Source organism: Grampus griseus, assembly GCF_964374135.1.
Source record: "Grampus griseus genome assembly, chromosome: 14".
NCBI lineage: Eukaryota > Metazoa > Chordata > Mammalia > Artiodactyla > Delphinidae > Grampus > Grampus griseus.
In genome coordinates this window covers 62,029,276-62,043,286 of record NC_139008.1, presented here as the reverse complement: position 1 = coordinate 62,043,286, position 14,011 = coordinate 62,029,276, and the positions used below count along the sequence as shown (strand labels likewise).

Below are 14,011 nucleotides of genomic sequence, written 5' to 3'. Positions count from 1 at the left end.
ATTGCTAGGATGAGGGCGAAGATTTTTTTTTCAGAGAATATTTTGTGAATTTATAATCTAAAAAAACGAGTTAATGAGAGAATAGGAGGTCATCACACTAAACTGTGGTTGCTTGTGCTGCACTGTGTCTCCCTCCAAGTCGTGGGGCAGGGGCTGTGCCCAGTGGTTCAGAGAAGGGCCTGAATGCATAATTGGTCCAGTGATTTTACTGACTAACCCTGACACCCAAGTCAGCAGGCCAACCCAGTCTGCAGCCCGTGTAGATGGAAAAGCGGGAGGTGGAGACGCCTGGAAGAGCCCAAAAGAAGAGATCTGGGCGCTCAGACAGGACATCCTTCTGGTCTAGTTTATTGTGGGGGAATTTCTGAGGGTTGGCCAGAGCCCAAGGACAAGGAAGACTTTTTACAAAAAGACACGCACTGCATGAAAACCCCAATTTAGGCTTTGGCCCCATGGTCTGTCCATCACTTGCCCAGGGCAGAGAGGTCCGTGAAGTTGCGGCTGGGGAGATGCTCTGTACGTTGAGGGAGTGGACGGCCAAGGCCCACGATGTAGACTGCAAGCCACAGAGACTCTGCCTCTCCGTGGCCCTGGTGGAGGCTAGAATGCACCCCAGTGCCCCCCACCCAGAGAGTGGGTGGGTGGCCTCAGAGCACGGCCAGGTTGTGGCAGGACTTGGAGCGGGCCTTGAGTGCCCGGCGGCGGGCGCTGCGGGCAGTTAAGCGTGCCAGGAAGTGTCGAGCCCGCTGGCCTAGGCTTGCCCGTCGTCGGGGGGCCGGTGGCTCCCGGCCTGCGCAGTTCCTGCGGCGCAAGCGCAGTTGGCGCACTACGCCTTCGAAGAGCTCCGCCACGTTGTGCTGCAGCGTGGCTGACGTCTCGATGAATTTGCAGTCGAACACCACAGCGCAGGCGCGGCCCTCTGAGGGGGCGGGGTCAGTGAGCCAGGGCGGAGCCACAACCGGAAAAAGGAGATAAAGGTAGCAGGAGGTGTGTTCAATCTCAACCGGAAGCACGATTTTTCCTTTCCCCATACCTCGTGCTGCGTGCCAGGGGACTCAGAGATAAATCTGGCTTTGAGGAGTTAGTTCACAGGTTAGTGATTGATACTGATAGCAGAATGAGGCTGGGAAGACCGGGAGGTCCCACGGAAGGGTCTTGACTGCCAGGGAAGGGGTCTAATCTGTTCATCAGAATTGTCTGGGGGAGCATGTTAAAATGCAGGTCGCTGAGCCCACCTGCAGATATTCTGATTCGGTAGGTGAGGCCTGGGAACTAGCGATTCAACAAAATCTCCTGGGGATCATGTTGCAGAAGTTTGGGACGTCTGCTCATAAAGCATATGGTCTTCCGTCTCCAGGATGCCACTGGGCTGGATGCAGGGGCCTGGGTTCTAGTCCTCAGTGGCTGGTGACCCTGTAGAACTGGCCTCCCCACTCTGGGTCTCAGTTTCCATATTTTTTAGATTTCGCCCTGTGAGTAGGGCCATTTTTAGATCGTTATGGGTCCCACCTGATACACCAATTGTATTAAAATATTCCCCATCCCACTTTAAATACAATTTAAGTATAACTTTAAGCATTTTGGTTTGCAGTTGCTGGCTGACACGATATTATGTTTTGTACGCAAAGCTCTGTGAAATTTGAATTTATCATTTTCTCACTGTATTTTGGAGTCAATAATTGTCTTTTTCAGGTCTCAGATGTAAGCCCTTGGAAAGCTTACAGGCACTGAGCCTATCATGCCTGGTGAATAAAGTGTCTCAGACTAAGGGCATTGGGGCACATAGGGGAATTTTTAGGCAAAGAAGTGACAAGGTCAGCTCTGGTTCGGGAAAACTCTGGCAGCTGGTGAGGAGAACCGATTGAGTGGGGATAGAGAAGTACCGGGGTTGGCCCAGGCTAAAGTGGAGATGCCAGGATGGGGCAGAGGCTCTGGGCATGGGGACAGGAAGGGAATGTGGGGTTAAGGGAGGTGGACTGACAAGGTCTGGGGACTGGTCTGAGGGAATGAGAGAGGACGCAAGCCAAGAATGGTTTCTAGCTTTCAGGCTTAGGCAAGTAGATGCAGGATGGAGGTGGCCGGGGTGGGGGTGGTGGGGCACGAGTCACTGAGATCGAGGAGCACTGGAGGAGACGCAGTGACAACAGGGCTAAGAGAAAGGTGGAGGAGGAGGGTGGAGTGGAGGGCTCACCTTCCACGGAGACTTCCCGGCAGCGTGCCAGGTCCGCCTTGTTGCCCACCAGGATGATGGGCACGTGGTCCGCCTGATATGTGCGCCGCAGCTGAATGCGGAGCTCAGAGGCACTCTCGAAGCTGCCCCTGTCTGCGATGGAGTACACGATAACGTAGGCGCTGCCCACCTGCAGGCACGACTCCTGGCTCCAGCTTTCATCCTGTAGGGGAGGGAACCCAGGCCCATCCTCAGACGGTACCTAGGCCCTGGCTGAGAAAGGAGGGGCTGGGATGGTCTATGGGTGGGATGGGGCTGAGGTTGATACTTTGGACAGGTTGGGGGACAAATTCTGCCATATTTCCCTGTGTCACCCTGGAAGACCACCGATCTTCTCTGAGTCACAGTTTCTCTGCTTGAAAAGTTGGGCTAATGACACTACCTCACTCCATTCTCTCATTCATTGGTTCCTTCTGTAGGCCGGGCACTGGAGACAAAAGATTTATTGGGTTCTGCTAAGGAGAGTTCTGGCTTTGCCTTTTCAGCGCCTTTGTCTGGTTTGAGGAGGGTTTGGTCTTGCCAGACAGTCCTTTTGGCTTTTTGCAGTCCAGAGTTAAGAAAAAAAAAGGAAGGGAGAGAAGTGGGGACAGGAGGCTGTCTTCCAGGGGAGGTTTTTTTCTGGATACTCTTGAAGAGAGAGTTGAAGGAGCAACTGTGGCGTGTAAGGGAAGGGGGTAGGAGAGGCAAGGGTCATTTTAAGAAGTGGAGTCCATTCAAGATGTTTGACAAGGAAAGGAAAGAACTGGAGTAATTTTGATATTGTTTTGGATGACGCTCTTTTGTCAGGGACAGCACTCCGAGACTGAACCACCTAGGTAATGGCTTTCTAAGTGTTTCTAAGTGTTTAAGGAGACACAGTACCTGCCCTCCAAAAGCTCATGATTAGGAAGGGATGCTATGAAAATGGAGAGATATAATGCGGTGTGATAAGTACCATTAAGAGAGGCATATGCAGGGACGTCCCTGGCGGTCCAGTGGTTAAGACTCGTGCTTCCAATGCAGGGGGTGCGGGTTCGATCCCTGGTCAGGGAACTAAGATCCCACATGCTGTGCAGCTCAGCCAAAAAAAAGAGAGCCATATGCAAGTGGCTGGAGGACCCATGGGGCTTGGGGCGGGGGTAGACCAGAAGAACTCAACTGGGCAGAGTGTGGGAGGGCTTCACAGTGGACTGGTGAGTGGGGTTAGAAAGAATGAGCGGCTGAGTAGTGGGGAAGAGAGTGGGCAGGAGTGGGAAATGCCGAGCGTGGTGGAAGTATTGTTTGTGAGCGGAAAAGAAGCCACAAAAGTTTTCTGATAACCAAATAAGGTAGATAAATAGGAAAGCATCAGATCCATGGTCAACATCATTGTCAAAAGGGGTAAGTTCTGAACAGCTGTACTGATCCTTCCCCGGGGCCAAATAACCCTGAACTGAGTCAGACAGATGTGGGTTCTTATTCTGGGTTCTTAGCTGTGACTATGGACAGGTTCCTTCCTCCCTCGGAGTCTGTTTTCTCATTTGTAGAATGAGAGGGTGGGTCTTGACCATTCATTCATTCATTGCACAAATATTTATGGAAGATTTGCTATGTGTCGGCATCACAAAAGCTGGTTGGTACATGGATTGGTGGGTAAGAACCCCTTGGGGGTGTGATTAAAAATGCAGATTCCAGAACCCCACTTTTATAGGTTCTATTTCATTAGGTCTGGGGTGAGACTTGAGAATCTGATTTCTAATACTCTTCAGGTGACCCTGATGGTCAGCGAGGCTGGGGTACCACTGGATGAACCAAAGGCCCTCCCAGTTCTGTCAGATTTTGCCTCTCGGACATCAACATGGACCCTCTCTGTATGGACCCTCTTTGGGAACTGCCTTCACAGACACTGGCCAGGGAAACTGTAGGGAAATCAAGGGCCAGAGAAGAGAACACTTTCTCAAGGCCACCCAGCCAGCTGGGCACAGAATTCCAATTCCTGCCTTCTAGTCTGTCTCCCAAATGGGACTCCCAGTCTGATCACTCTTGTTAATTCACTGGACTCTGTCCCATAGGATTCTCAACTGCATCCAAAAAGTAGACCCTCCTTCACCAGTCTGAGCTCCATGAGGCCAGGAGGCATGTCTGCCTTAGTCACTGATGGGTCTTCAGTGTCCTGGCCCATTATAAATATCCAGCCAATGTTTCTTTCTTCTTCCTTCCTTTCTTTTTTTAAAAATAAAGCTTGGGTGTGAGCTGGCCACTGGATCCCCAAGGCCTTCCACTGGCCCTAGGACGTGGGACCCTCCAGGCTGCTGCCCTCAGGCTGGCCCTGAGGCTGGCTGTGTGTGATGGGCCTGCAGGGACCTGACGTCGGACCCCTGGGCAGACTTTGCATATCTGGGTTTGGTCATGGTGCCCTCCCTTCACCCTGGCTGAGGTGGGGACCAGCCAGCCAGTGTTTCTTTTTTTTCTTTTTGCAGTACACGGGCCTCTCACTGTTGGGGCCTCTCCCGTTGCGGAGCACAGGCTCCGGACGCGCAGGCTCAGCGGCCGTGGCTCACGGGCCCAGCCGCTCCGCGGCATGTGGGATCTTTCCGGACCGGGGCACGAACCTGCGTCCCCTGCATCGGCAGGCGGACTCTCAACCACTGCGCCACCAGGGAAGCCCCAGCCAGTGTTTCTTAATAAACAAGTGAGTGAAGGAGTGGAACCTCAGATGGAGGTTCAGAAGGTGATGCTCCCAGTGGGGATGGTCCTAGTGCATAAGAGTGTAAGCTTTGGGCTATTATAAATCTGGGTTTGAATCCCACTTGCTATCTGAGAACTTGGGACACATAACCTCTCTGAGCTTTGATTTCCTCATTGGTAGGATGGAAATCAGAAATACACTCATTGTATAGTTTTTGTCTTGACCGAATGTCAAAATATATGTCTAGTGTTTAGCACAGGGGCTGACACTTAGGAAGAAGGTGCTCCATAAATGTCAGCTGCTCTTAGAGAACCATCATCATTATTATGATGCTCATTTGGACCCGGGTTTCCTTTTATGCTAGTTAAAAGGAATTGGTCTCATAGCTCCTTCATCCCTAAATTTGGGCCTATCTCTGGAGCTGTCAGCCATTCTTGTCAATCACCCAACATTGCCCTCCTAAGCCCCACCCTGTGGGCAGGGCCTCCCTGAGTGTTAGGGGAGGGGCCTACCCCCTAGAGAGATGGGATCCCAGGTGATTTTTAGATCCTTTTTGCTTAGTTGCATTGCTTCAAAGTTCTACAATGAGCATGTGTTACCTGTATAGCAAGAAAAAAGACTCAACAAGATAAACAAAGGTAAGAAAACTCAAGCAAGATAAGAAAAGCATAATGGGGACATGTCCCTGCCCAATGCTCTCTTCCTGCTTTGGAATGGGCTAGGGAAGGACATCTTTGGTGTCCTCTTTTTACTAGCTACGAAGTCATGATCGATAAGAATTATCATTATTTACAATTCTTCACTCACGTTCAGCATTTTTGCATGCTCCAAACTGTGCTTATCTCAGTGAAACTGCGTAAGAAGTTTAAAAAAACCAGCTGGTAAGGAAGGCAGGAATGATCCACCCATTTATTAGGTGAGAAAACTGAAGCTCAGAGCGGGTAAGTCAGGTGCACAAAGCCAACTGGTAAGACAAAGGAAGAGGGGGTTCAACCTCAGGCTAAATCTGGTGTTCCTTTTTCTGTACAATGTGGGTGGGTGGAATGGGATAAGGGTGCTCATGAGGGGAAGATTTGCAGGGGGAGAAGCACATCCTGGGATGGCTGTGAGGAGAGGATGAATGGAGTGAGAAAGGGGGGTCAGGGTCATGAGGTTCTCCTGGCTTTGGTTGGAAAGGCTGCTTAGGAGCTGCGGATTTGGAGAGGTGCTGAGGATGGGCCCTGCCCTGTCCCTGCTCTGTAGTGTCCTAGAGGGGACAGGAATCTGGTACTAGCCTCAGCATCCCTCCCCCCAGATCCTGCTTGTTGTGCCATACCAGTTTCTCAGCCTCCCAGGTGTCCACGACCAGCAGCGTGGTATCCTCTCCGTCCACCGTGAGGGTCCTCTCGTACACATCTTCTGCAACTGAGGAAAGACACGGATTTCAGGGAGGAGATGCAGGCCTGGGGAGGATGCAGGCCTCCCTAACCCCTCTTTCCGCCCCCTCCACTTCTCCTTGAAGTGCTCACCATATTTGTTAGATGTCTGTCTCTCCTGATAGGCCAAGAAACACCATGAGGAGCCCCTGTCCCACCAGCTGCCAGCACGGTACCTGGCACACAGTAGGTGCTGAGAAAGGTTTTGTTGGTTTGGTTGATTGAATGAGTGTGGGGCGGTGCGGTTAAATTTGGGCTGGGAGTTCTCCCTGGCTTAATGTATGGTTCAGGCAGGTCCCGTTACCCTCTCTGGAACTCTGTCTCCCTATCTGTCATACATACCGGTGTACGTGTGTACATATGGGTTCACGCTCTGAGCAGTCAGGGCTGGAGAAAGGGCGTGGTCAGAGTGTCCCTGCCTCCTCTCTGCCTTTAACCTGCCCTCTCCCCCCGCTCACCCTGGGTCCTCTCTGCCAGTCCTGCAGGGACTTATCTTCATTTCCTCTGTCCGGTCCCTGATCCCCATCATTCTGGGACCCCAGGCCCTCTCAGCTCACTGTACCTCTTGGGAATAAAGGAACCCAGGGCCCAACTTAAGAGTCGGGGAGTCTCCATCTTGGGTAGGACCTTAGTTCGGCTGCAGGTCATGGTGGGCATGGATGGTTGTGGGGCAGGGTCTGAGAGTTGGGAGGAAGTTCACCATTTCTTTATACTTGGGACTTGTGGAACTCAGAATCGCTTCCCTTATGACATGAAAATGCATCACACACCTATGAGAAATTAGCACAATTCTCATTCACTATTCAAGGAATTTCCCTCCTGTGGATCTTAGTGCAGGCTGTGCCCTGCACAACTCCAGGGGGTGATCATTCACTTCATAGTCTGTGTGAAAGATGCCCCTCAGAGTTGAGCAGTGCATGAGTTGTACAACTGTTCTTGGCAGCGTTATGCCCCAGATAACAGGGATTTCACTCCATCGACCGCATCCCTTCCCAGCCCACAGGGTCCCTACCTCCCAGCTGTTCATGGAGATCCCGCTCTTGTTTTCCTGCAAAGAGGCTGGCCAGGCTGGTCTTCCCTACACCAGGATCTCCAAGCAGTACCACACGGTAGAGGGCCTCCCAGGAGCCTTCAGAGTCGCTGGATTCCGAGGACCAACCACTGGGGGCAGATGAAGGTTGCCGGGTGGGGGTGTTGAGGGAGGCTGATTGGCCCAGTCGGGGATGCTGGGACTGTGTAGAAGGTGCTGTGCCCAGGAGGCCAGGCTGGTGGCCCCGGGTGGACAGGGGCAGTGGAGTACTGGCTCGGCGACGCAGGGGGGTCTTTGCCTCTTGCTGAGTATTTAGTGTCATCCTTGGGAAGGGGGGTTTCCTTCTTTCCTTCGGCAGGAAGGGGGAGTGGGTGGTGAGCCAGGTGCTTTGAGCCCCTTCTCCTATGGAGTCCTGATGAGCTGCTGCGACGGCTTCCTCCAGAGCCGTCCTTCTAGTCCTTCTAGCAGTCCTTCCTTCCTTTGAGCTCAAATGGGAGGAGGAGGCGCCTCAGATCCTCCCTGTGGGGGCTTTCTGGCTTCAGGCCCAGAGAGAACCTGGGTCAGGCTGGGAGGGGTGAGTGCGTGTGAACACACACATGCATGCACACCCAGAGGCCATTTCCTATGCCTTGAGGATAACCCACTCCCCCGTGATACACAGATAGGCAGAGGGGCAGCAGCCAGATAGGATGTCCACACAAGCACGCACACAGAGCTGCCCCAGCCATTCAGAACATGAGACCCACGTTCACGAAAGACACCCAAATTGCCCCCTTCTCTTCTTCCCCACAGGTCTCTTCCCCACGGTTCGGTTCGGGGTTGGGAGGTACGGAGGAGGGTTGAGAGCCCCGGGGGGATTCACTTCCGCTGCCTGATCCCACGAGAGCTGAGGAAGAGGCAGGACGGGCAGCTTGGTCCTGCTAAAGGCTAGGGGGTCTGGGGGTTCCCTCCAGCTGAAACCTGAGAGCCCCGGTGCCATGGGAACAGCGTGTCCGGCCCGCCCCCTCCGTGAAAAATTCAGAAGCGGCTGGCACTACGGCCTCCAGCTGCTGTGGGGGCGCGGGGGCTTCGAGGCAGCCGGACCCCAGATTTGGTGACAGGAAGGGGTCCCGGCGGTGAGGCGGGTGGAGAGGAGACCTACAGGGCCCAGGAGGGCATGCCATTCCCGGAGTCCGAGCTTCCCCGGCCCGGGGGTCCTGGGTGTGAGTCCCCAGATCCCGGGAGGGTTCCCTGTCTCAGGGAACAGCCCTCCGGGCCCGAGATCCGGGGGTCCTCACTCCGGGACGCGGGTTCGAGGCCCCCCTCTTCCCTGCCTGTGCCGCAGAAACCCCCCGCCCCCCCCCCCCCCCCCGTCGCCCCATACGGGCGCCTGGCGAACTCCGCACCAACTTGACTAAGTTGGTGGCGGGCTGCGCGGGCCTTTACCTCGGTGTGGGGAGGGGTCCAGGGTCCCCGGCCGCCACAGCTGCCGGGTGCACCAGGCTGTACCACTGCCTCGCAGCATTGCCCCTCAGGCCGGTCCCGCCCCAACGCCCGGGCCGGGGGAGGAGCCGCGACCCCGCCCCGTCCAGCCCCGCCCCATTAGGGCAGCCCCGGGGTCTCCGCCCCAAGGCCTTGGCCGCTGAATGACTTTTCGCAGAGCTCAGCTGACCGGCCACTTCAAGTACTTAGCCAGGGGTGGGGGGCGAGAGAGGGGAAGGATACGGGTTCTGAATTCCTGAGCCTGGATCCCCTCTGCATCTGCATCTATCCACTCCAGCAATGGGGCACACCAACTTTAGCCTTCACGAAAACCGCTTGAGGAACTTGTTAACTCTTCAGATTCCAGGTCCCACCCTGCAAGAGAGGCAGATTCAGCAGTCCTGGCAGAGAGGGTGGGGAATCTGCATTTTAAACAAGTGTCTAAGTGAGCCTGACCCAGAGTTCATAGACCCCACTTTGAGAAACTCTGCTTCGGATTGAGAATTAATTTTGGGAAGTGGCTTGAGGGGCGGAGGGAGCCCAGGAAGTCTGCGCTGACGGGTTCTGAATGTCTTGTTTTGGCAGCGGTCATTCATTCTTTCAGCAGATTCTAGGGTAAGCGCCCCTTATGCAGCTAGGGCTGTCCTGTGCCTGGAAGAATGGCTGTCCCCTACTTGATGAATACCTACTGGACTCCTGTGCTGTGCCTGGCATGGTTGAGCACTTTGCCTGGATTATTAGCTCATTTAATCCTGATACCACACTAAGAGGATGAGCAAACTGCGGCTTACCTGGGCTTGGCACTCAGGTCTCTGCCTATTGTCCCTTTCTATCACGGTCTGTGCTTCCCCTGCCACCGCCCCCTCCCCCCCCCCACCCCCCGCCCCCTCAAGTCTTCCTAGGCCTGTAGGAGGAGAAAAGAGACACTGTGAACTTGGTACAGAAGAGAAGTTGGCTGTAGGGAACTTGTGATTTTGGCCATCCATGGGTCTTTGAGCAAGGTGCTTCCTTTTAGATCATGATGGACCGGGGCAGGCATGTATGTGGGCCCCACGGCGACCAGCCTGTACCTGTGGGTGGAGCTCATTGTCATGGCTGAGGGGGTCCAAGTGTCCAGCTCAGAGCAACTCCCACAGCAGCCTGGTAGACTAGCTCAGCCCCTGCAGGTCTTTGGGCAGATGCTAACCCCCCTCACGCCTGGTTTCCTTGTGTGGCTTGGCCCTCTAAGCTTTCCTTTGCCACCTGCAAGATGGGCTGTGAGCGGTGCAGCACTGTCTGGGAGTGAGACAACTCAATTGCTGTATGGCCTTAGGCAAGTCACCTCCCTTCTTTGGGTTTCAGTTTCTCTATTCAAAACTGAAATCTGAACAGTTTACATCCTTGCTACAAAACTTACAGTTGTCTACAATACAAAAGCCTGAACTTGGCATTCAAGACCCATTGTGCTCTGGCTCTGGTCCTCTACAAGGTCATTTCCAATCTCTTCCAACAAACTCCTTGCTCTAGCCAATACCCTACTCTTTCAGGCACATTCTGTTCCTTCTGCCTGAATACCCTCCCCGCTACTCATCTTTCAAGATGCAACTCAGATGCCTGTGTACCAGACACTGTTCTAAGCTCTGTACCCATATTATCTCAGTGGCCTCAAACTTTAGTGGTGCATTGGAATCACCTGGAGGGCTTGTTAAACCATAGCTTGCTGGGATCCACCCCCAGAACTTTTGATTCAGTGGGTTTGGATTGAGCTTGAGAATTTGCATTTCTAACAAGCCCCAGGTATTGCTGCTGCTTGCTAGTCTGGGTACCACACTTTGAGAACCATTGTATTATTTCCTTTAATCCTCTAAGTGAGCCAGGTATCCATTACTTTCTGTGAGGTTTGCATTATTACTCTTCGCATTTTCTGAGTAAGCCTAAATACAGTTGGCCCTTGAACAACACAGGTTTGAAGTGCGCAGGTCCAGTTAGGTATTTTTTTCAGTAGAAAATACTGCAGTACTGCATGATCTGAGGTTGGCTGAATCTGCAGATGCAGGACCTCGGATATGAAGAACTGCAGATACAGAGGGCCAACTATAAGTTATAGGCGGATTGTTGACTGCCGTTGAGGGTTGGCGCCCCAACCCCTGTGTTGTTCAAGGGTCAACTGTACATGCTTGTTTGAACGCGTCAGTGAGTTCCGGTTCCGTGTCTTCTGCATGGGAAGGGAACCTCCATGTATTTAGTCTTGCAAGGGAGGCTTGTCATCATTTCCATGACAACCTGGAGCTCAGAGAGGCTAAGTGACTTGTCCAAGGTATCATAGTGATTAGAGGGAGATGCTGGCATTGAACCAGGTCTCTCTGAAACCAAGGCTTTCCCCACCCTCTCAGGTGGGGAAGAGGTACAGTTTCTGACCCCAAGCATTGCTTCAGGACATTCTGTCCCCAGCTTCAGAGCTCAGCAACCTCCAGACGGTATGGCTGATCAGTTCCCCACATAGCTGGCTGAGATCCACTCTATCATTGGGGCCACAGGGCCTCAGGCTCCCACTTAGGTCTCCTGCTGCCCACACTCCTGCCTTGATCTGCAGCCCAATAAAGGCTGGGCCATAGGCAGCAAGACTCGGTGTGCTTGGTTCCTCCTCTCTTGTGTTCTCCCCAGTGGCCCCCTGCCCCGCTCTAGAGCCCTGTGGCCATGACACAGCTGCTTCTGCTTTTTGTGGCTTTCCTGGTCCTGGTTCATGTGCCGCCAGGTAACATCACCTGTGTATGTGTGTGTGTGTGTGTGTGCGTGTGTGTGCGTGTGTGTGCGTGTGTATATGTGTATGTGTAGAAATGAAGGATAGGTTCTCAGCTTCTGGGGGACAGAGGAGGCCTAGACCAGCGTTTAAGTTCTGGCCTCACCACTGACTTGCTGGGCAGCTTAGAGTGAGTTGCTGAATCAGCCCATACCTCTGGTTCCTCATTTTTAAAATGGGATTCACTCAACAAATATTCATTATAAAGACATTTACTGTGTTCCAGGCACTATTACAATGTCTGGGGATCAAGCAGTGAAAGCAAACAAGGTTCTTGCTTTCATGGAGCTGATATTTTAGTCAGTAGAGACAGAAAATAACCAAATAAACATATAATATGTTAGAGATAAGTATTGGTACTATGAAGAATAAAAGCAAGACAAGACGCTAGTGTGTCAGGTGCATGTGGGGAGTGATGGAAGAGCTGATGGGGATGGTTGAAAAAGACCTCTGATACTTTTTTTTTTTTTTTTGCGGTATGCGGGCCTCTCACTGTTGTGGCCTCTCCCGCTGCGGAGCACAGGCTCCGGACGCACAGGCTCAGCGGCCATGGCTCACGGGCCCAGCCACTCCGCGGCATGTGGGATCCTCCCGGACCGGGGCACGAACCCGTGTCCCCTGCATCGACAGGCGGACTCCCAACCACTGCGCCACCAGGGAAGCCCCTTGGGATCTCTTTTAATCCAGGGTGAGGCAGGGAAGCTTTTTCCCTCCATCTCCTACTCAGTCCCAGTTCTTCCGAGTTGCTGGGTCATATATCTAGAAATATCACTGTGACAGGCCTAAGTGGTCCTCCTCTCTCCTCACTTCCCACACCTGCCCTAATTGCATCACAGCACCCTGATCACTTATTTCAGGGCACTTACCGCAACTCTACTTACTGTATTTATTTGCTTGGGTTTTAACCCCCTTCTCTGTCAGGTGGAAGCTCCTTGAGGGCATGGACCATGGCCACCTTGTTCACTGTGATACTCCCAGTGCCCCATGTTTGCTGAATTAATAAATGAAGGAGGTGCCCCACACCATGCTATGACCAAAGACCCTTGGAGGGGATATTGACCCAAAGCCTCACCTTTTTCATGGCCCATGGTTGGGAATTTCTTCACTAAATCGTAACATTAAACAGGTCCCTATGTGTGCAATGCAGTTTGAATAGTGGTTACAAGTCTGGGCTCTGGAGCCAGATGGCCTGGATTTGAAGGCTGGCTCTGCTCCTTTAATGGCTGTGTGACCTTGGGCAAATTTGTTAATCTTTCCGTGCCTTGGTTTCCTTAACCCATATACTGGGATTATAATAAGACAAACTATAATCGAATACTGTTTTTATGAAAAGTGCTTAGAGTGTACTTGGGGTGTGGGTTAAGCTGAATGAGAAATTCATCTCTGATTTGTAACCAGTGGTTAAAATTATGATGTGTGGGTTAACCTCGACTGAGATCTGTGGTCTAAATTATAACTGATTGTATTATTTATGAGTAGTGTTCTAGCCTGTTACCTCTAGTCTAACCCTTGACCTGTGGTCATAGCTCTTGTTTTGTGGCCTAACTTATGACCTGAGGGCTGCTCTACGACCAGATTCTATCTAACAAATGACTACAGAGCTAATTGGTAGCTTGTAGTCTAACTTGTGGTCAGTGGTCTAATCTGTGACCTTGATCTCTTGTTAAATCTGTGACCAGTGATATAACCTGCAACCCCTGGATGGCTCTGTGACCCGGAGTCTTCCCCTGCATAGGGAGAAGTGAATTCAAATGGTGCTGGAAGGGCCACGGGGCCTGCCGGCCTTACTGCACGAAGTACGAAACCTACATGCACCTGTGCCCCGATGCCTCCCTGTGCTGTCTCCCCTATGGACTTATGCCTCTGGCCTCCAAGCCTGAAAATGTTTAGCTGGTTCTGGGGCTGACATCCTTGCTCTCCAGTAAAGCACAAGCTGCCAGCTGTCTCCTCTTGTCATTGCCTCGCCACCCCTGGGGCTGGGGTGAGGGGTGGGGGAGGTCCAGAATGTGGGAGGGATGGAGGGATGGTTGATGGAGGGAAGTGAGGTATCCAAGGAGAGTGGGCATTAATGACCATTGTAAATGGTTCCGGTTCAGCCTGTATCACTTTCACTCTATCTAACTCCGGAAAAATTACTCTACTTCCATAAGCCTTCCCAGTCTCCTCATCCGTAAAATGGGGATAATGATAATATCAGGAGATTAGGAGTTTATAGAAGGAATGCAAAAAGAAAGATAGAGTTAATAGTAATGATAACAAGTTAATAATGGTAATAATTAACTTAATAATGGTAATAACTTAATAATGGTAATAATTAGTAATAATAGAGTTAATAATAAGCCTCTGGTATTCAGAATGAGATGGTACATCCCTGCTTGAAAGGCAGGGGCTGTTGAGAGTGAAAGGATTTTTCTGTGTTCATTTATCCTCTACGTTAGTATTTCAAGAG

The 14,011-nt window shown here is 52.2% G+C and overlaps 2 protein-coding genes across 4 annotated transcripts; one reads left to right on the top strand and one right to left on the bottom strand.

Moving 5' to 3' along the window:
- Window positions 1-348: 348 nt before the first annotated feature.
- On the bottom strand, window positions 349-8,832 carry REM1 (RRAD and GEM like GTPase 1). 3 transcript variants are annotated; one of them, XM_082670308.1, is made up of 5 exons: window positions 8,748-8,832; window positions 7,305-7,858; window positions 6,193-6,281; window positions 2,192-2,393; window positions 349-919 (listed from the first exon to the last, which is right to left on the bottom strand). In XM_082670308.1, the coding sequence occupies exons 2-5, from the start codon at window positions 7,642-7,644 to the stop codon at window positions 648-650; spliced, it is 903 nt and encodes a 300-aa protein (XP_082526434.1). In that variant the 5' UTR covers window positions 7,645-7,858; window positions 8,748-8,832; the 3' UTR covers window positions 349-647. The 3 variants fall into 3 exon arrangements, with proteins under 3 accessions (XP_082526434.1, XP_082526432.1, XP_082526433.1); XM_082670306.1 differs by having other exon boundaries at window positions 7,305-7,887; window positions 8,748-8,817; XM_082670307.1 differs by lacking the exon at window positions 8,748-8,832 and having other exon boundaries at window positions 7,305-7,895.
- A 2,627-nt stretch (window positions 8,833-11,459) lies between these two features.
- DEFB124 (defensin beta 124) lies at window positions 11,460-13,452 on the top strand (the record flags this gene model as incomplete). Its single annotated transcript, XM_082669607.1, has 2 exons — window positions 11,460-11,517; window positions 13,298-13,452. 2 exons carry the CDS (start codon window positions 11,460-11,462, stop codon window positions 13,450-13,452), a joined length of 213 nt encoding a protein of 70 aa, XP_082525733.1.
- Between the last annotated feature and the right edge of the window lie 559 nt (window positions 13,453-14,011).